This window comes from Pleurodeles waltl, chromosome 4_2 (assembly GCF_031143425.1).
Source record: "Pleurodeles waltl isolate 20211129_DDA chromosome 4_2, aPleWal1.hap1.20221129, whole genome shotgun sequence".
NCBI classification, from domain to species: Eukaryota; Metazoa; Chordata; class Amphibia; order Caudata; family Salamandridae; genus Pleurodeles; species Pleurodeles waltl.
In genome coordinates, this window is record NC_090443.1 from 512,464,272 (window position 1) to 512,486,879 (window position 22,608).

The window sequence follows — 22,608 nt, forward strand, 5'->3', positions numbered from 1 at the left end:
TCAATCCCTGCCCAAGGATGACAAATGCCTCCCCTAATTCTTGACTTGTCATCAGATTAGTCAATACAACGGATTCACGTTCTTTATTTTCTTTCTTCTATTTATCACCTCAGATAGTTTTCTTCCCTTTTCAGATGGTCAATGCCCAGCCTCCCGTTATTTTTGGAGTTCTGCGTCTTCCTATATATATATATATATATATATATATATATATATATATATATACTGGAAGATGTAGGATCACAAGAAGACAACAGCCAGGCAGGGCAAAAATCTGGATCCCAAAGGATACAATGAGTCACAAGAAAATGTAATATCCAAGAAAGAAGTGACTCAAACAGATGATCTCACTAAAGAACAAAAATATATTTCTACTACAACGTTTCAGCTTCCACCTTCCTCCGGTAGTACAAGATGGTGTGGCTGAGGAAGGCGGAAGCTGAAACGTTGTAGTAGAAATATATTTTTGTTCTTTAGTGAGATCATCTGTTTGAGTCACTTCTTTCTTGGATATATATATATATATATGTATATATATATATATTCGTGGAGTGCTGGAGCCTTAATGTTTACTTAAGGAAGTGTATTTTAAGTAAAAGACGAGGTGGCGTGCGTCTAAATCCAGCACCATCGGCGATTAGCTAAATCCAGCACCATCGGCGATTAGGTGCAGAGAGAGAAGCGTCAAACGAAGTGTTTATATATATATATATATATATACACATATATATACATATACATAGAGATTCTTGTTTATATCTATCAGTGGATCACTTGATTGTATTACAAATGTGTGTTATATAGTGGATTGTACATTGCATAGTTATGTACATTTGTGATAAGTGGTGTTCTTAACTGCTAGCCCATCATATGACATTGATAGTCTGCCAAATGAATGGTGTATTGATGTACTCCATGCCACAATTGTACCAAAGTGAAAACAGAAAAAACAATAAAGATAATTTAAAAAACATGTTTTGTTATCCCCTGTCTTTTTCATATGAAATATCAACAGTAAAAAAGTTGTCTATGAGTTATTTACTTCTGGATTACTGACACATCTGCAAGTACTATGGTAAATGGATACCTAAATGGGATTATGAACTTTACTAAGGCAAATCCGGTTGTAGAGATCCCCATTGCTTCTCAGTGAGGTCCTGTTTCCCAATAATGCTGGTACTTTTGACCTTCCATCATCTATTGAAGACTTCTAATATTACTATTCCATATCTGTGTCTCTGACTTATTCTATAGCCTGCCAACCCAGCCCTTATTAATTCTAAAGTGCCCCTTTGAGTGGGGCTGGACTGATCTATTAAAGAAAGAAACGACAATGATGAAATTTATATTGATACTGAAGACAATATGTGATATGACTGACATTTACCTAGACAGACTCCATTTATCTCCCGATAGCCTTCAGGGCAAGTGGCTCTTGGGCTTCTCCTAGTCCTGGAGGCTGGTGTCCTGCTGTTTCTAGACTCAGAATAGAAGTTGTAGGCATTGGAGGAGGGCCTGTAAAATGCTTGCTGTTGATGGTATTCTCTAATCGGGGTGTACCGGGCAAAGTTATAGCTAGTGGAAGAATATGTCCCATAATTGGGTAACCTCTCCAGTCCCGCACATGATTTTCCATCACCTAATAAATGTTGTCCGGGGGGACAGAGACACTTGAAGCTGCCGGGTGTGTTGACACATTGATACGCACAAAACTTGGGCACCTGTTCACATTCATTAATGTCTGTCCGGGGAACATGGTCAAGGTCAGTGGATCAAAAGAAAAGAAGAAAATAGACACAGAAACAAAGAATCAGCCTGTGGAACAAACAGATGATACGTGGATAGCAATTTCATGAAGCTGCAGCAATACAAGGGAACAGATGTTATGGTAGACAGGCAATATGATGTCAGCAGGAAAGACCGTATATTGTGAAAAACCCATGCTATAGCTAGGCATCTGTTTCAGGGAGGACCCAATCAAACTACAGAGCATTTCTTGAAGCCTTACTGCAATTATAAAATGGATGAAAGGCAGAGAAACGTGTATACCTTTGCATATTTAAGCAATTTTGAGTCTGTATGGCACATTGTATGATTGCTTTCCACATGGTAATGGTACCAATAGGATATCACCCAGCGTTTGTAATGCTAACCATGGAACATATACTGAGAATTGCTGGAATGCCATCTTCAAAGTAGATTAAGAGCAATTAAAACACATGGCCAATCATAATACATACTTTACACATCCATTTTATAATGCCATTTCCACTGCATCTGCCATGCATGTTTGGGATGTAATTTTCCCACAAGCTAGGAGTCAATCCTGGTCATAACTTTGTGAAAATATGAGTAACCTATAGTGTAACAACTTTCAAGCTGAACAATATCAAGAAAGCAAATGAATGGTGAGCGAGCAGCACTGGCATGATGCTCCTAGATGAGTGAATTACATTAATGACACCTGAAATAGATGGCTTTCAGACAATGAGCAGTTACAAAGGAATATGCTATGTCACATTAAACATAGCAGCAACCACTATTTACGATACACTATAACATGTAAGCGTCTATTGAATTGTCAATAAACTCCAATTGCATACTTCTGTATGAAGAAAAATAAGGTTTTATACACGAGTTGTTAGAAAACCTACCCACCTACAGCCAAATTCATCACATAAAGTGACAATTACTTAACTTCTGTGGTTATAGCATGATAGTTTGCATATTTCCCAAACCTTCTTTCAGGACTTCACACGTGTCCTGGAAAAGCAAAGTGTTAACAATTTCCTGAGTGCAAGGTCCTCCTTCTAAAATATGAGAACTCCTGTTGTAGACATGCTGGCCTTTAAATACTCTATTGAAATGTTAATCATCTTTTAATGGGTGAGCCATCTTAGGGATGCTTCTAAAGGGTTATCATGGCAGATCTTAGTTATCTCCTCAATGCAGTCCCATGTGGAATTATGCATGATTTGGGAACACTGGAAGAATGTTTTTAGACATCAAAGAAAAGAGTATTTGTGCAATATTAAATTGGGTGTTGAAGGTGTGAGCAAAATAAAACATCTTTGAGATTGATTCAAAGAAAGAATGTGTCACATATAGATTGTCAACTGTACCCTGGGCTTTGTAGAGAGGCTAGATCAGGGCGGTTGAATGTGGGCCCAGGATTGGTGTAAACAATAGAGGGACAACCCTACATGCTCACAAGAAGTAGGATAAACATGATGTAATATCACAACTGTACCATGCAACTGATCTGTCAGTATCCTTCATTTCATTTTTTGTGTATTTAAATATAATTAAATCATTCATTTCGTACTGAATACTGCCCAACAGTGAATACAGGATCATTTTTTCTTGTTGGTTAGATTTTCAGGATTTGCCACTTAAAATACACTTGCATATAATTAATCTGAATGCAACTTGTTTACATTGTCAGCGTGTATCCTGACAATCTGTAAGGGTGTAGCATTCCCAACCTAGATTAGATGGTCCTGCCCTAGAGCCTCTTTGCCATCAAGGAGAATGTTTAGTAGTAATGTGCCATTCCGTAGCTTCACCTCAGCAATGCTACTTATTAGGTATACATTGGCTTTTGGTTACGTTGGGGTCTCAGCAACAATAATGAGCGGGAAAAGAGTAATGCTAGCCCATGGAAACAAATGATTTGCATAAGTGCTGCCATGCTATCTAGGCTGATGGGCATTAATTGGGTTGGCAGAAAAAAAGAAGCGGAAGATGCAGAAAGAACCACAAAGAAGCAATGAATGGATTATCATCAGCATAGCGAGATATGAATTCACTATTGCTGCCTGCACCATCCACCTTCAGGATGAGCTAAACCAGTGATATTCAACATTGGTACACAAGTGCAAGATCCCAAACTAATTTTCAGATTCACCATTTGTGGTATTTGTTTTATAAAATAAATCAAAAAAGAGTCATTCACATTGTCTGATTAGCGGAAAAATATATTATTGAAGCAACAATCGTGGGCCACTGATGCGAGACTTGTGCTAAACCACACCTGGATACAACCTAAGCATGCATTATGATCCCTTAGGATGGGAAGGTGATCTGATAATTCTTTATTTATGACAATGACAGTTGCTGATAAATTAACAAGATAATAAATATTATGTAATTTGCTTCTAAACCTTAAAAATATGACCTCAAAGTTTCTTGCACTACATTTCATAGGGCAATGTAAAGTAATAGTTTATGGGCAAGGAAGGCCTTTATGAACACTTTTGCTCTGCCTGTATTTTAATTACCTGGTGGTAAATTGCACAGTAACAGATGGTACCTCTACAATACACCACAGCCTAAATGTATGTGTTAATTGCATTGTTCAGGTTTGTATCCTATCTCTGAGCAGTCTTGGAGTGAAAGCTATTTTCAACAGTGAGTTTGCCATGAGAAATTTCTGCTTTGACTGTTTTTTTGTTCTTATTATTTATGTAGGAGATTTTACTAAGAAGACAAAGGAGGAAAAGATAGAAAATCACAGGATAAACTATTAATTTTCTCAGTGATATTACTGAAATCTCTAAATTGTGTTTTGTACATCTGTGAGGTTGCTTGAATGCTGTGGTGGACGCCTACAAGGTCAGTGTCTGCAGAGCACTAAGAATCTCTCGTACATAAGATCCTGCCCTGACAAGACTTCATTACCCCTCTCCAAGAGCAGTGGCAATATTTCCTCATAAGGAATGCCTGAATGCACCAACACTGTTGAAATATGTTTGGTAATATTTGTCAGTAGTTTGCTACTTTTACACATAGTTCGTTCCTTTTTGTAAAGAACTTTATTTTTTAAAATTTTTGCTCAGGGTGGCAATTGGCAGGGAATGTAATGAATAAAACAAAGTTGAGAAATGAGATGGTGCATTTAAGGAGGTGAATCCAATCTGTCTGAATGCCAGCAGTCCCAGTGAAGTTCACTCACTTGAAAACAAGTTTACAGTGGGACACTTGCTCATCTCATCTGGTCCAATCACCTCCATGTATGCTAGGAGCATATAGGTTGAGAAATTAAGGCCCTCGTTACAACCCTGGAGGTCAAAGACCGCCAGGGCTGTTTTGGCGTTTGTACAGCCAACAGGCTGGCGGTACAAACTCGGGCACCGCGGTCGCACCGCCGGGACCGGTGGGATCACGCCACTTTTGTCCCGGCAGTTGTAATCCCCCAGGGCAGCGCTGCCCAGGGGATTCCGAGTCCCCCTCCCGCCAGCCTTTTCATGGCGGTATGAACCGCCATGAAAAGGCCGGCGGAAAGGGGAGTCGCGGGGCCCCTGGGGGCCCCTGCACTGCCCATGCCGCTGGCCATGGGGCACCCTGCCATGGCCCCATGGAGCTTTTCACTGTCTGCATAGCATAGCATAGCATAGCAGACAGTGAAAAGCGCAATGGATGCACCCGTCGCACCGCCGCAACACCGCCGGCTCCATTTGGAGCCGGCTCCTGTGTTGCGCCCGAGATCCCCGCTGGGCCGGCGGGCGGAAACCAGGTTTCCGCTCGCCAGCCCAGCGGGGATCTCCAAATAGACCCCGCGGGAGTGCAGCTGCATTGGCGGCCGCCCGGCGGTTTCAACTTGGCGGGTGGCGGTTGCGCCCGCCAATGTTGAAATGAGGGCCTAAGTCTAGATTTTCTTTTTCTACTCAATTTCTTCGTCTCTTCTGCTTATCTCTCCTTATCTGCTAGTGCCAAGAACCCCATTTGGGTGAGCGTGTGTTGTGCAGATGCCTAATAAAAGCAATCTATGCAGATGCTGAAGTTCACAACAAGAGTGGTATTCTTGGGGTGTCTATCCCTATCTCAGAATAAAAATAGATGTATTTTTCTAAAACAAATGATTAATTAAATTTTTAAGGACTGTAAGTGACCTGCAATAAGGTGTGCTTTGGTGGTATTTTGCCTACTGGGAAGGCAGGAGATCTGAGCTCTAATGTCACTGCCAATGCTTGACCGAATTCTGCGATAATTTGCAAATTGCTCAATTACTGCAGACTTAATTGACCTTTTCTGCCAAAATGGTGGCTACACAGAAATACATTCATGACAAAAGCACCCTGGCCTTTTATAATGCACTCCTTGTGAACAAATCTCTCCTTAATCAAGGGCTTTGGTTTCCTTGATGTTCCTTATATCTTGTTTGCTAGTTTACCTTATCTGAGATTGTATATTGGTCAACAAACTCTAGCTTTGTTGCTGGTACAAAATGGCTAGTTACATTACCTCTTAACCCATGGCTGCAACTGTTCAGTTTATGAAGCTATTTGTTTTAGCTAATTGGACATCACTTCTTAAAATTGGACATTTCCCCTTTAAAGCTTTGGGCCAGATTCACAAACTTAAACTTTAGAGAAATCTACACTTTTAAGTAAGTTCACTACTTTTTTGCTGGTCCCAAAATCAGAGGGTAACGTTACTCCAAAAGGGTAACATACATGTCTCCACCAAATGAAATGGCCTGGGACCTGTACAGTTTGGAGTAATTTATACTTTTGAGAAAGTTTAGCTACTTTTTTTGGCTATTCACAAAATCTAAGTATAAGTTACCCTTTGGAGAACATTTACACTCAGATTTTGAGACTAGGCAAAAATAGTAGTAAACTTACTTAAAAGTACCTTACCAAGGCATTTGTGCTCTCAATTTGTTGTTACACCTGAAATGTTTATTTTTCTTTTCTTTCATTTTGAACAATGTCCTGAAACAAAAGGTAAAGGGGACGCAAATTCAGCTACCAGTCTACATCTTGGTAAATGCTGATAAGACAAACATATAGTTGTTCTGTATTTAGGAAAATGACAGCGGATGCTGGGTTTCATGAATATTAAAATTATTACGTATGGAACAGCAGCCAGAATGCAGAAGCCAAGTACACAAAAATGTGTTAGTATGTTAAATACATTGATTAACTTACCTTGGCATGGTCTTCCAACTCCCTGAGACCGATATCCCCGGGGACAAACACACCTGTAGCTGCCACGTGTGTTTTCACATATTTGGTTGTATCTGCACTGATGCATGCCGTCCCTGCATTCATCAATATCTGATGAGAAAAAATAAATCAAAAATAGCATGCGGCAAAGGTACAGTTAAGTTATAAAAATAAGTGTATGTTGAACGTTACCTCACCTTTTGATTGGATGACAACAGTGTGAGCATGTGCGTACACAAATACATGGATAAACAGGCATGAAGAATGCATAGGCATCCACCAGAATGGAACAAAAATGTTCACTAGGCCAGATAACCATGAGCCTCATATTATATATACATATATTTATATACACTCACACACATATATAAAGTAAATCAAATTAAATGTTAATTTTCCCTCCCTCACTAATCACAGCATCATTACTGTTTAACTTTTCACAATCTTACATGCAAAAAATATATCTTTTTGTGATTTGCAATAGATTTTTATTAATATGTAATTATTTATACCAATTTTTATCATATTAATTTAAATATCCTTTAAATTAAATTGAAATTTCATTTAATTTATTTTATGGTTCAATATATGTTAATGTTATTTCCTGCTTTTATTGATTGGCCATTTGTGGTGCTCAATTTACCCAAGGGTGGGGTGCACTACATTTCAGCTTGTTTTGTCATTAGAGTTTAATGTGTATTTTTTTGATGCTTATACTTTAATGTGGGGGTGTGTTTTGTGTTAGCTGTAGTGTTTTGATGTATGATTTAACTTATTATTTCAATCAATACTGCATTTTTTATGACTTTTTGACCTGATTCTACAGTTTAGTTCCCATTTCTGTTGATTTAGATTTCATTAGAAAACATTTCAGTAGCTTTTCATTTTACAATACACTTTGGCGGTCATTCTGACCCTGGCGGTCTTTGACCGCCAGGGCGGAGGACCGCGGGAGCACCGCCGACAGGCCGGCGGTGCTCCAATGGGGATTCCGACCGCGGCGGTAAAGCCGCGGTCGGACCGGCACCACTGGCGGGCTCCCACCAGTGTACCGCCGCCCCATTGAATCCTCCACGGCGGCGCAGCTTGCTGCACCGCCGCGGGGATTCCGACCCCCCCTACCGCCATCCAGATCCCGGCGGTCCGACCGCCGGGATCCGGATGGCGGTAGGGGGGGTCGCGGGGCCCCTGGGGGCCCCTGCAGTGCCCATGCCACTGGCATGGGCATTGCAGGGGCCCCCGTAAGAGGGCCCCTACATGTATTTCACTGTCTGCTGCGCAGACAGTGAAATACGCGACGGGTGCAACTGCACCCGTCGCACAGCTTCCACTCCGCCGGCTCGATTCCGAGCCGGCTTCATCGTGGAAGCCTCTTTCCCGCTGGGCTGGCGGGCGGTCTGAAGGCGACCGCCCGCCAGCCCAGCGGGAAAGTCAGAATTACCGCCGCGGTCTTTCGACCGCGGAACGGTAATCTGACGGCGGGACTTTGGCGGGCGGCCTCCGCCGCCCGCCAAGGTCAGAATGAGGGCCTTTATCTTAATATATTTAACAAAGCAATTTTTACCAATACATTCTTTTACTTTACTATTCAAGCCGGCTGATGCAAGAAATGCTTGTGAAACATTTGGAATTTGGAAAATTAATTTTGTTGGATTCTTATCATACCCTACGATTGAAAAGTCATTTCAGACAACAACCGGAAGGAAAAAAAAGGCTATTTCACGTATATAAATTCACTGAAGCTCTAAGTTGAGTACTGCCAAAAATCCCACCTCCTATTTAGGTTTATGAATTACAGAGATTAAACCAGTAGGAAGGCCCATGCTTCTATGACTTGCAAGGATTTCTTTAGCCTCCTCCGGGTTTATGGATGTCGGCGAAATTATAAACAGTTGGCTTATGTGAGATGCAAGCACCACCACCAAAGCTGTACTGTAAAGGAGATTGTTTCTTACATACATTACCGGTGGAACAGGAAATGGTTTTGATAAATTGAATAATGCGATCATGTTGTCTTGCTAAGCATTTCAAGCACTGTGCAAGACAAACCTTCTTCATTGACTTTTCCATCATAACTTTCAGAGAGGTTTGTGTAAAGATGAGCGACATCTGTCCAAAACATTCACAAACCAAAAAAGCAAAAAAAGCACCAGGATAATAAAAAAATATGGTATGACCTCTAATTGCTGCTGCCATCTTGCTGGCAGACATTTCCCCACTTATACTGCATCCCAGGAGTGCATGCTACCAGGAGGTACACATGAGAAATAAAAGAACCAGAGGGAAGAAGCAGTGATATGAGGGTTGCCAAAAAAGATGTGCACCAAAAATGGACAGGAGGAGCGGAGCTGAAGCTGATCACATCCCTTCCAGCCTTCTCTGGATGTTGCTTGGTCCCGTAACCACAAAAGAAAAATGGGGAAATGTGGCAGTTTAAAAAAAGACACTGACAGAGAGGGAGGGTGTGCCGATATTTCACACACATTTAGCTTCAGAACAGTCACTGATTCTTAGCATTCATTGGTGACTGCCCCACGATGAAAAGGCCTAGTACCCAAAAATGTGTACCCTCTACATAAGAGAACAGGCATTACGTGAGGACTATTGAGCCAATATTTCAGCTGTGACCAGGTTGTGTGTAATGAAGACATTGTACATGAGTGTTGGATGGGGTCAGCTATACTCACCAATGCATGTTCCATTATCCGCCTTCGTCATCCCATTTGGACAAAGATCAATGCACTTGTAGCCACCGCGAGTATTCTTGCACTGCTGGTCTGGCCTGCACACATGCTGTCTACATTCATTTACATCTGAGAGGGAGAAAAATAAAGATTCCTCTTGCTTTCTCACTTAAAATTAACTAAACTAACATGTCTGAGCTAAAAAACCATTCAAAGAATACAACCTAAAATGGAATGATATAATTTCATTAGATAACCTGGGATATCCATTTCTCCTGGTATTCATGACTTTGCGTATATGATACTGTGGATTGCAAATTGCATCAATCGAAAAAGGTAGCCATCCCGTTTCTGAAAACCCCAAGCTTTACTGTGCTAATGTTTGTGACAAAATATCACTGCAGTATCTGGTGGTATTTAGCCCTGATTTTTGTATTATCCCACCAAGCCTGCACACACCAAAGCTAGCAAAATTAATCTCAGGTCTGCCGATGCTCAACATTCAGAATGGTAACTTTACATGCCTGTACCCATGAAGGTTTCAAAATCCCTTTCATACCAATGCATCGTCTACCCTTGAGCTGGTATCCTGGGTCACATCCGCAGTGGAAGCTTCCAATGGTGTTAAGGCAACGTTGGTGACATGGGTTTGACTCTTGGCATTCATTCACATCTATGAAGGTAAACAGAATCATACAATCAAATGTTATCATTCATCCCTAGTTCCATGAGTAAGCAATGAAAAAAACAAAAATGCCAAACAGGATTGCAACATTACCAGCCATCTTAGTCATTTAACAGCTTCTGCTTTACTATTTTGTAAACTTTATCTTTCACTGAAGTTAGCATACCTTTATGAAAGCTTACAGAGTTTACAGAGAATGTCACCACCTCATTTCAGGTATATGAAAGAACGAACTATAAGAAAACAGATTTTTTTTTAAAAGAGAATTTCTCTGGAAAGATTAATGAAAGGAAATTAGTTTTGGACAAATTCTTAAGAAGTCATGTAGACTAAATGGTTTTATTGAATGAAACAACTCTCAACTGCACTAATACAATTTGCATACCTAGTAATATTTTCTGCCAGTTTAGGAGCTTGGGGGTACCACAAAATGGACAATAAGATGCAATGTGTTTTCTTGCACCATTGTCTGTTCTTCGTTACTCCTTTTTTTTAAACCTGGTGCAAACATTTACCACTTAATAAAAGCTGGTGGTAATTACCTATACAAAAACTAAGGCCAGTGCAAACTGAGCTCAGCTGTTTATGGTCACAAGAGGTAAAATGACACAGACAGAATTTGCAAGCATTTGTTCACCTGTGCTCTTTTCAAGAAGGCTATTTACGGGGTTTCTATTGACCTTGTAAATTAAATACGAGTAGATTAATGGGGCTATTCACTAACTGCACTTTGTAACACATTTTGTAGTACTTCAAACATGCTACAAAATGCTATTTGACAAATTATTTGTGGAGGCCTAAGCTTCCGCCTGTCCTATCTTTTTCTGTGCAGAGAGCCCCACCTCAAATGCAAAGTCTCCACAAACATGGGTATACATTTTAGTAATAAGTGTGGGAGGGTGAAGTGGAGTGGCTGGAAAACTGGAAATATTTATGTCCAAAGGGGAGGGTTTGTTAGAGGAGTAAGGTGGGGTTAAGGTGGGTAGGGAGGGGAATAGAAAGGGACATGCACTCACCCACAAACAAGTAAGCCCGCTCTTGTTTACAAACTGAACATCTATAGTTACTACTGGCAAATAGGACCCCCAAAGGTAATAAATGTGCTCCAAATGAGAGCTCAGGTAAGTCCAGCACCACACATGGCCACTCTAGGCTACTGCAAAACCCTCCCATGGAAAATAAATGCGGAAGGGAGTGAAAACACCATAGGAAATAATATTAAATTAAACAAAATTATTAACAATAGTTAAGATTAAAAATAATATAAAGTTAAAAAAACGTATTTGTCATTTTATTAGAACTTTTTTTAGAAATTAAAAATTAAAGTAGAATCAGTTTTTATTAAAGTATAACTTTCAATAATTAATAATACATAGTGCAAATGTAATAGTGTTAATATTGGATTGACCCCAGCGCACAGATACCTCCAAAGGGTGACTGCGACATCCTCTACAAATGGCTGATTGACTAATAATGATGCGCATGACGATGAGACATTCCTACACATCAGCGATACATTTTCATGCACCAGCAACGTCACATAGCCGCTGTTAGATTCTATTGTCGTGAACTCTCCCTCAACTCCATTTAGGTACGTGGTCAGGCGGGTTCTACGACCCAGGCCTAAAAGTTAATGACTGACAGGTCACAGATGGGGTAACACTTAGCCGAAAGCCAAACACACAAACCTGAAAACTTAGAACAGATACCACAGATAGGCAGCAACACTACAATGGTCCCTGGAGACTGTCCCCAATAAAGCACACATGGCCAGAGGGATGCATGTGTTCCCTAAGCACCATAAAGTCAGATGCTATACAGTTAGGTACACTTAGCCAATCAGGACACACCATACACAGTGACCACGTTCCCCTCAGGCTGGACATCTGGACATGTACTCACTGGCCCACATTGTGTCCACGCCAGGTCGAGGCTCACCTGCTTTCCCTATCTAGGATTATATCTATGACTCCATGACGATGGTTCACTTTTTATTACTTTATTGCACCCTGAAGAATGTATAAAACCTGCATCAAACTGAGGTGCTACAAGAGACAGTCCTCAGACCCCAGTTCTGTAACTGCTAGCTCGGCCGTAGTGTTTAATAAAACAAACCATTTCCTGTTCAAATCACATTCGAGCAGCAACAATTTTACTTTGTCTGAATATTCGTTTAATTAAAATTCATAAAAATACATTTAATTTTATATATTCAAAATAGTTACATTTTAATTTTAAAATTAGTTTTAATAATAACATACACCAACATACATGATTTAACATACAAATATAAATGTAATTTTATTTAGTTAAATCTATTTACTTTTCCCTGTACTTTACACAGGGAGACGCCAAAGTCTGGGCGAAAATCTACGTATGTAAATTAGATAGTAGAGTTTTCTCAACTTTACTTTGGAACCCTGGAATAGGAGCAGGATGCTATGGTAAGAATTCTCTTGCTGACCCATAATGGGTAGAGGGTCCAGCTACTTACTGAAAGAAGTTTGACTGCAGTGAACAGTATTATATTTGACACCCCTGTATGTATGCACATTCCAAATGTTTATGGCATTGTAGTGGAGACAGAATAGTTAATCTAGACCTTTCCTCGCCAATACACACACTTTCCCAAAGTTTGTGAGATTGATGATAGAATAATAAAGTTGCCCACTCTAACATATCCATTTCTTCAAAGTTAGAATAGTAAAATTGACCACTGTAACATATCAACTTACTTCAAACTTTGTTGGATTGGAGTAAGAATAAGCCCCTGGATATATGCACTTTTCGCAGTGTTTGTTGAATTAGAGGTATAACAGTATATTTCACACTCCCTAATATATGCACTTTTTCAATGTCTGTGGGTTTGGAATTAGGACAGTAAATTAGACCTAACCAAATATAAGCCATTTTTCCAGATTTTTGTGACTGGAGGTGAATGTTTGCATTGTTCAGCATTCCGTCCATCATCTGTTCTTTTTGAATTTGTTGCCTTCAGTGGGAAGGGTATGCCCATGGGCGTGGGTCCCATGCTCACTGCACCACTGGAATCAAGATAGCCTGGCTGAGGAGGGGTGATAGCCCGAAACCGGTCCCAGAATGCTTGACTTCGGTCCAGGGAGGACCTGGCCTGGCAGTTTGAGCTGGACTGTTCCCAAGGGGAACTGTGTCACGATCTATTTGCATTCCGGCCATCATCTGTTCTTTTTGCATCTTTCCATGGCACTTACAGCACATGGGATTCTTAATCTGCTGAGTGTCTAAAAAGCACACAGTTCACATCTCAAAACAATTTATAGTTATATTTACTAAGCTCTGTGAAGGAGCAAACTACAAGAATCCCTGAGAATCTGACACCAAATATCTTTTATGTTTTACAGTAGAGCAAATCTGAAGACACTTAAAGCAAAAATAATTCGCTAATGTCAGCTCTAGGTCATTTAGGTAATTTACAAGACGTACCAAATATTAGAAATAGGATATGGACCTCTCTAGCATTCATCCAAAGGAAATCTTTGTAAGAATGGACAAAAAGGTCCGGTGTAACTTTAAAATGCTCTTGGGAGGTACTTATTTTTTCCAGTGAAAGTATCTGTGAACTGAGTCCAAGGTTTTTAGAGAATATTTGGATAAAACAAAAGGACAAAAGTAAGGCATGTTTCTTCACCTTGACAACTCAACCCATCAGACGTTCTTCTGAAACCAGTTCCACATCGAACAACACAGCGGTAGGCTCCAATGGTATTTTCACAGTCCTGGCCAGCATGACAAGTATGTCCACCTAAGACACACTCATCAATGTCTGAAAAACATAATCAACATACCTCCATGGAAAATATAACACAATCAATGAATTAATGACCAGACGTAAGGATGAAGATCTAGAGGTTTCAGTGCCAAAACCCCTCTCTATGTATTACTTTTTACTACTATATTTAGAAATTAAATAAGCTCCGGCCGGCAACTTTTTACATAGCACTAATGCTACCGGCAGACATATTTCTATCTACGTCAATTCCTTTAGTAGATAAGGCAACTGAGGCACAGCAAGATAAAGTGGTTTGCCCATCATCATTCTATTTATTCAAATGGGGAACTGATATTTTTAACCTATAGCATACTTTTGCTCCCCACCACACTCATTCCAACATAAAATGCCTGGAGAAGTCAACAAGATTCATCAACAAGTTGTTTTTCGTGAGTAGAACATATGGAGGACAAAGTATGGATTTGAGGTAACCTGCATAGAGGCATTGTGACAATTACCCTGACCAGTGACTACTCATTAACAAAGCCTAATTTAAATATGAGAAATGTGTTGTAGAAGATCAATGATTTGATATGTAAGGAGACTGTGTCAAGACAAGACTGTGCAAAACAAGTCCGAAGACAAGAAAGCCCTTTGCCACAGGTTGTCATGCTCACCTTGACAAGTTCTTCCATCAGCAGAGATGGTAAGACCCTTTGGGCAGGAACAGTAATAGGTCCCCATGGCATTGTGGCATGAATGAGAACAAGGGTTGCGAGCCGCACATTCATTTTCATCTAAGGAAAGAAAAGCAGAGTTAGAAGATCCCTTATTTGCCTATCAACGACTATACAATCATAATAGTGGTAAAGGACTGTTTTTGTATTGAATCAAAAGAAAACTGTGTCAAGATAATTTATACAGGTGCTTAAGGTGTCTGTGTGATGGATATTATAAGTGATGTCATCAGTAAAGAACATCAAGACAGGAAAAAGCTCGTCACCAGTAGCAAATATTTAGAGGTGAAACATGGAAGTGTTGATTCCCTACAGATTAACATTCACAATCTCACCACATGAAAGTAATCAGAATGACACTTCTACACCAATAAACACTGCAGTCTTCTCCCACCCAACTGTGTACTTTGAGGTCAAGGCCTGAATCCAAAAATGTAGTGCTGGGCAAGGTAGACACCAAATGTGTATTGTATTGTATAGGCATATTGTGTATTGATTATTTTGTTACAGTTTATGGTCAAATCCATTCCAAGTTGGCTGCGGATCCACAGACTGACATCTTGGAATATTTTTTCAAAGTAAAAAATCATTCTAAAATGTATGCCGGAGTGTGGGTACGTGTACACAAGAGTGCTCTTACACCGCAGCCATCATGAAATGATTTTAGTGTTCCAAGACATAAGCAAGACAGAGCTGAGAGTGGAGTAGCCTGGCAGCAGAGTGCAACTGCCAGATCATAGCAAAAGCAATTTTCAACAACGTGCAAAATGTAGAAACTCTCCAATTAAGTAATCCGAAAGGGGAGGGGTGGCGCACTGGAGCAACAGACAAATGAGGCTACAGATGGAGAAGCAGCAAGAAAAGGCATGTACTCTCACGGAGTGTTAAAAGACTGATGAAAAATAGTTCCCTAATGTCAGCTGTGGAAGGATACAAAACTTCCAGCCAAAAGCATTGTAAAGAAGCCCTGCTCCGAAGGCGGGGCAAAAACAAGAACTGGAAGGAAAATGATTGAATCAGAAGAAAGGATAGACAAAAAAGCCATTCAATCATAAGCAAGAGAATGACCAAAAGCGTACTCTCTGTATTGTACTATTGTATTGTAACACTAGGTCTTCAACTGCATACAATGTAGGTGTAGTAGGCTCTGTGCACACTATATCCCATTTTGATATAGTATATACAGAGCCAGCTTCCTACACCTAGTACATGGTACCTAGGTACACAGGACATTGGTGCACCAGGGGTTCCCCATGGGCTGCAGCATGTATTATTCCAGCCATGGGAGCCCATGTAAAATGTGCTTGCAGGCCTGCATTTGCAGCCTGCGTGAGAAGGTGCATGCACCCTTTCACTTCAGGTCACTACACCAGGTCACTATAAGTCACCCTTATGGTAGGCCCTCCTAGCCCAGAGGGCAGGGTGCAGGTACCTGTGAGTGAGGGCATCCCTGCATGAGCAGAGGTGCCTCCAGCTCCATTTTACTGGACTGTGACTGCAGAAAAGCCATTTTACGCGTGTACTGGACATAGGTCACTATCTATGTCCAGCTAAATAATGGTAACTCCGAACCCGGGCATGTTTGGAATCTAATGTCGGAATCATACCAAATACTGTTGCCAGTATTGATTGTATGATTCTATGCATTGTGGGGGCTCCTTAGAGGACCCCTAGCATTGCTCATACCAGCTTTCTGGGGTTTTCCGTGTAGCCCACGTTGCTGCCAACCCTCACACGGGTTTTGGCCCTCTTGCTGCTTGACCAGTTTAAGCCCAGGAAGGCAGAACAATGGATTTTCTTGGGGAGGGGGGATAACACCCTCTCTCTTAGGAAATAGGTGTTACATAGCTTGGAAGGGGTAGCATCCCCAAGCCATTGGTATGCTTTGAAGGGCACATTTGGTGCCCTCCTTGCATAAACCAGTCTGCACCGGTTCAGGGACTTCCCGTCCCTGCTCTGGCGCAAAACTGGACAATGGAAAGGGGAGTAACCATTCCCCTGTCCATCACCGCCCCAGGGGCGGTGACCAGAACTCCTCCAGATGGCCACTTGATTCTGCTATCATGAATCCAAGTTGGGCAGAGGCCTCTGGGAGCATCTGAGTGGCCAGGTCAGGCAGGTGACGGTCTCAGCCCTTCTTGATAGGTGGTTACATGGCTAGGTGACGAATCCCCCTTCCAGGGCTATTTATGGTCTCCCTCTTCGAAGGTTCCTCAGATTCGATGTGCAAGATTCCAGCAGGACTCCTCTGCAACGTTTACTTCAACTTCTGGCCACTGGAACCGCAACTGGACTTCACAGGATCCTACAATCTGCAGCTCCAGCGACGACTTCACCCTGCAACATTGTTTCTCCGGCTCCTTCCAGCAACTGCAACATTTCCATGGCTATGCATCCTCTGAGGGCAGCAAGTCTTCAGTGTGCACCAAGAAGCAAGAAGAAATCTCCCTTGGAGTGAAGGAATCACTCCAATGCGTCTGCAGGCACCAGCTGCAACGACCACTGGCCACGTGGATCATCTCTCCTGCAACTCTGCGTTGATCCTGCAACACAAGTGGTGGTCCTGAGAAGTCCCCTCTACCAGCTGTCTGACTTTGGAGGTGGTGAGTCTCTGCCTCTCCTTGCAGGACGGTACCCCTGTGCAGCGCGACTCTTGCAGCTAACAAGGCTTGTTGGCTCTTCTTCCAAGGGATCTTCAGGCTCCTTGTAGCCCTGGCCTTCAGCACTCTTCCCTGCAATGCGTGGTCTCCTGCCTGCTGCTCCAGCAACGTGGAGCTCCTTTCCAGGTATGCTGACTGGGCCTCACTGCGCCTCCTGTGCCTGCGAGTTGCCTGTGAGGGCTGCATCCACGACTTAGTCCCCTTGGACCTTCCTAGTACACGGCAGCTCTGCAAATCTTCTTCTGCAACTTTTGCCTTTGCCAAGACTTGTTGGTGGTTTTTCTACACCACTGAGGGACTGAAACTCTTCTTCCAACGCGGGACATCGACTTCATCCTCCTGGAATTCCTCTTCTGCTCATGTGCTGCATAGCCGACTCCTAGTCTCCACCTTCGACCTGGTCCAGCATCTCCAGAAGGGTGGGTAGTGGCTCCTGCCCCAACTGGACACTCTAACTGAAACTGAACTTGGTCTCCTTCATTTGCAGGTCCTCTTCTTTCTGGATCCATCTTCTGTTTCTTGCAGTCTTGCTTGGGTCTTGCACAGTCCTTTCACAAAGTTGCTCTGTGGTTTGGGAAAAACAGATACTTACCTCTTCTCTCATGGTCGCTGGGGGGTACTCTGGTACTTACCTTTTGGGGTTCCTAATTCCTCCAGCTCCCATCTACAGATTTCACTTACCTAGGTGAGCGGTCCATCATTCACATTCCATTTTTTTAACATATGGTTTCGGCTTCCCCTAGCGCCAGTTGTGCCTATTGTTATTGCACTGAAAATGATTTGCTATGTAGAACCTGTCATTTTTGCTAGATCAACATTTTTAAATAACCTTGAAAATAACTTGAAATTATCAACGTTTTAAAAAACACAAGAACTGTTTTTACATAAAAAACACTGTGAAAACTCCTTATCAAAGGATAATTCTCTTGCATGAAAAATTCTCCCACAAAAACCTTCTTTAACAGGACTGTTCGTGCACTGGAAAAAGTTTGCGAAGCTACAAGCTTGTGAACGTCAACTATCACCACTACCCAGTACTTAAATATGTGTTAAAATATGTGTTTTTGACCACTGACTTTGTGTTGCACCACTTTGCACCTGGATTACCTGTCTAGTGTTCACCAGTTATAGACTACATTTTGTATTCAGTTTAGCCTTAGATTAATTCTGCCTATTGACTTTATTGTAGCATTAGACACTGCCATGTTAAAGCTGCCCATGATTTTCCTTAGTGTAAACTGTGCATTCGGTCTTGTTTTCGTGCTTTTTCTCACCAAGGGCTTTGGTTGATAAGGATGTATTCAGATGGCAGGGAACGGCCTTGTTTTGATTTGACACCTTGGTATTGTGGCCAAACCTCAAAGTGTTATTTTCAAAGCATACCTAAACTATCCAGCATTTTTTTATATTTCTTCTTGATGGGAGGAGTTCTTCCAGAAAGCCTCCTCTCCGGTTCTCTAAGATATAAAAAGACCCAGTGCAACAGTGAGAGGGTGTGAGTGACCTCAGTCAGGATTTTAGACGTTGAATGCCTGATATATGTCCCGTGAGGGTGGAGATCTCTTTCTCGCAGTCAAATGGGGTCATCGTTTTGCTGGCATGAGAAAGATGAAGTGCTTGGCAGGCCCTATGGTGATTAATTTTTACTTCATTATTTGCTTTGCAGAAGATTATAAATACATATATTTTCTGTGTACATTACAGTGGAGAATCATTTTGGTATGTTTTCCTTTCATTGCTGTGACTATTTTTAAACGTGTGCTTTCAACATGCTAATCTCCTTTTAGGAACCTCGTGGTGAAATAATAATAAATGTCTTCTTTAAACTGGGAAGTGTATTTCAGAGATCTCTATCAGCTCAGTCATTAGTGAAAGCAAAACATACCCAAATTTTAATTTTACACAGTCCTGGTTTTACTGTTTAGAGACCCAAGTTATTATTACAAACTGTGGCTGTTTTGTGCTATCCGTAGAGGCACCTATTAAATTTCATATGCTTTATAGTGATTGCTTTTATTGTTTCATTATGTTTCAAATTTAATTATTTTCGTTGTAGCCCATCTCACAATCAGTAGTCGTTTTTGGAACATTTGATGTCTGCTACATGTAGAATGACAGTGGATGGTGGACCAGAGTAACAAGTCACTTACCTTGATTAACTTGCTCTACATTTATGAAACTATTTTCCATAGAGCACAACTAGTAAATAGTCTTTCAAGTGATTGTGAATGCACTTACCTGCACAGTAGGGTCCAGTAGAATCCAAACCAAACCCTACAGGGCACTGGTTACTCCTATCCCCTAAGAAGCAACAGAAAAAAGGCTGTTTAGTACATCATACTGAAACTGCACCTTAACTACATAATTTATCTATGCAATAGCAGCATTATATAGCGTGGGCAAAACCCAAAGGTTGACAGAATGTTTTCCATATGAACAGTTTCAAAAAGACATACCGTTTGTTTCCTTTGCCTAAAACTAGACAAGTTTTATTACTGTTACAAAAGTCTATGTTACTTTCTTCCACAGACTTGTTTCATTTAATGCACCGGTAGAGTGTTCATCATGCAACCTGACTTCCATTCTAAAGTACTAAAAATCCTGTTGCACAATGGAGCCACTTAATGACTGACAGAGAGACCACACATGCACCTTAAACTAAATGGCTTCAGCTGCCATTATTTTTAATATTCTTGAAAATTCTAGAAAGAGTGCTGTCTCTTTCAGTTCAAATCGTCTCTGGATATTGGCAGTGCCTGCGATGTCAGAGGTTGCTGAACTCTCATATGAAGCACTATTCAAACCCTTGCTAAATTGGAATGGTTCTAACCACATTGGTTTCTGGGAAAAATATGACAAAAGCTTTAGGGGCAAGTTCTAGTGTACTTGCTTTGAATAGGTCATAGGGCATTATTTTCACTCTGGCTAACATCTGAAAGGAAATTGGCATGATGCTTCCAGGCACAAGTACCTGTCTCTAACTTAGGCAATGCCAATTTGTTGTAGGGGTGGGGCACAAACCTATAAATCAGAATTTGTTTTGGTTTTAAGAAATAGAAGATGTTTACTGCCAAAAGGAGATCTGATTGGTTTTTGTACTATCTTTTCTTCAGTGGTTAATTTGTGCCGGTGGTTGCAGGTGGGGCCCAACAGCACTCATTTCTGGAGACCCGGACATGTTTTTCCTTACTTTCATCCAGAGCAACAGAAAGAAAAACACAAAAGGAGGAAGAAAGACAAAGAAAAAAGATGGAAAGACAGTGACAAAGGAAGAAAGTACAGATGAAAAGAACTGGCAAGAGTGGGATAAAAGAGGAATGGGGTTGCTTGTGGTGAAAGAAAGAGGCATGAGATGGAATCATTAATGCTCAGCTGTGGTGTGCAGCACCCCTGATATTCGTTGCACTGGCCGCAGTCTTCTGAGAAAAATGTTTGGCACCGGTACATATTGTTTTACAAATTAAATACTGCCTTTCTTCTTGCTCCATACCCCGTGCATCTGGGGCCAACATAGTCACCAAAGCCGGATTCCACCATTAAAGAATGGATTTGACATGAACATTGTATTCTGATCCTCAAAGAAGGGATGGTAAAAACAAAAAAGAAAGCAATAATCTTCTAAGAGAGGTGAAACACAGAGCTGTCTAGCAAACCTCTGACCATTAACAAACATAATCTCTCAGACACTCATCCACCCTCAACAGAAAACCAGCTGTAAGTAAACACTCTACGGTCTGCAAAATGAGCTTTTCTGAAACCAGGGATCTAATTACATACCTGTTTTATCTTGCAAACAGCTTAGGCTGATAGTTGAAAAAACACAGATAAAAGTCACACACAGCGGACAATTGCCCGGAGTGGCAACCAACCTTCTTTATACAAATCGTTTGAAATGCAAAGTAGGAATTACTTGGGTATAACTTAAACCTAACTATATCCTTGTCTCTTGTTAAATATATATGATACTCACGTTTTTAGGGGTGAGACAATACTGAAAATTATTCTGTTTTTAACAGTTAACACCAGAGGTTATCTCCCCAAATGTTGGAAGTTTTGCTAGGATGGTCTTTTTTAAGCACAGATCCCTCTGCCCCCCTCTGTTGTGTCACACTGGTGAACAACACATTGAGGAAGCTCTCCATCAGCACAAGCAACTGTGTTCCTATCAAAGAGCATAGCTATCTATGGTCATCTCGTTGCTCAGTACTTGGAAGAACACATCTCAAGAACCACCAAGAAATCCAGGCATTTCAAGTCGGTCAATCTTTTAGTGTGCACACTATTATGGAAATGCAAAAGAGACATGCTGGAGACACTGAAGTAAGGTCAAATTAAACTGATGACCATAGCACATATCCATAGAAAGGCCACGAATTCTCTCTTGGAAATTATTACTGCTCTCTTACAGGCAAACTCTTTTGCTTCTCAACACTTCACCTTTCCAATGTCTACTCAGATGTAAAGAAGTGAAATGCAGTCACTGGCTGTCCAATGAGCTAATCCATAATCTGAATCACTCATGTAATAAATGTTTAATAAAAAGTCTGGCAGTCAGCTAAAACTACTTCTAGGCTAAGCATATAAAAGGCTACAATTATCTACATCTGTACAAATGAAGATGCATGCTAAAAGCACGACAGGTCAGAAAAAGGCATGATATGATCAATATAATAGGAAAAAGAACCACCATAATCAAATCACTCTGCACAGATATTCATGGAGGTCCATTAGGAGATGTCCTTTCTTAACCCAGCAACTTTCCTGATTTTCCCTGTTCTCAAGAAGGCAGTGGCTCTTCAAGCCCTGCTTACTTTCTATACTTACTGCTGATTGTCCGTCTCCTGATCCTTCAGAAATAAATAGGAGGCAATGGAGGGCCTGAGAGTGAGACAAGGGGACAACCATGTCAAAGAGTCAAAGAGTTTGCAATGTTCCTTCAGCTACACCTGGCATTATGATGAATCTATGCCCAGGCATTGTTTTCAGTGCATATAACTAGCACCACTGCAATAGTAAGAGCAATGGAATTACACCTTAAAGAAACTATTCTAAAACACTGCAGTAAGTAAAGATTTACTTAACTTGACCCATCTCTATATCCAATAAACAAGTTTGATGAGATAGTTCAATGGGCCAATTTGCAA

At 41.1% G+C, this 22,608-nt stretch overlaps 1 protein-coding gene across 1 annotated transcript in view; it reads right to left on the bottom strand.

The window, feature by feature from the left end:
* HMCN1 (hemicentin 1) overlaps window positions 1-22,608 on the bottom strand; it is a 1,093,576-nt gene that overhangs the window by 28,886 nt on the left and 1,042,082 nt on the right. Inside the window, exons 98-104 of the mRNA XM_069232006.1 lie at window positions 19,703-19,765; window positions 14,745-14,864; window positions 13,987-14,121; window positions 10,194-10,307; window positions 9,638-9,763; window positions 6,933-7,061; window positions 1,388-1,741 (exon numbers count right to left, since the gene is read on the bottom strand). Coding sequence (XP_069088107.1) covers window positions 1,388-1,741; window positions 6,933-7,061; window positions 9,638-9,763; window positions 10,194-10,307; window positions 13,987-14,121; window positions 14,745-14,864; window positions 19,703-19,765 — 1,041 coding nt within the window. The remainder of the gene's footprint in view (window positions 1-1,387; window positions 1,742-6,932; window positions 7,062-9,637; window positions 9,764-10,193; window positions 10,308-13,986; window positions 14,122-14,744; window positions 14,865-19,702; window positions 19,766-22,608) is intronic.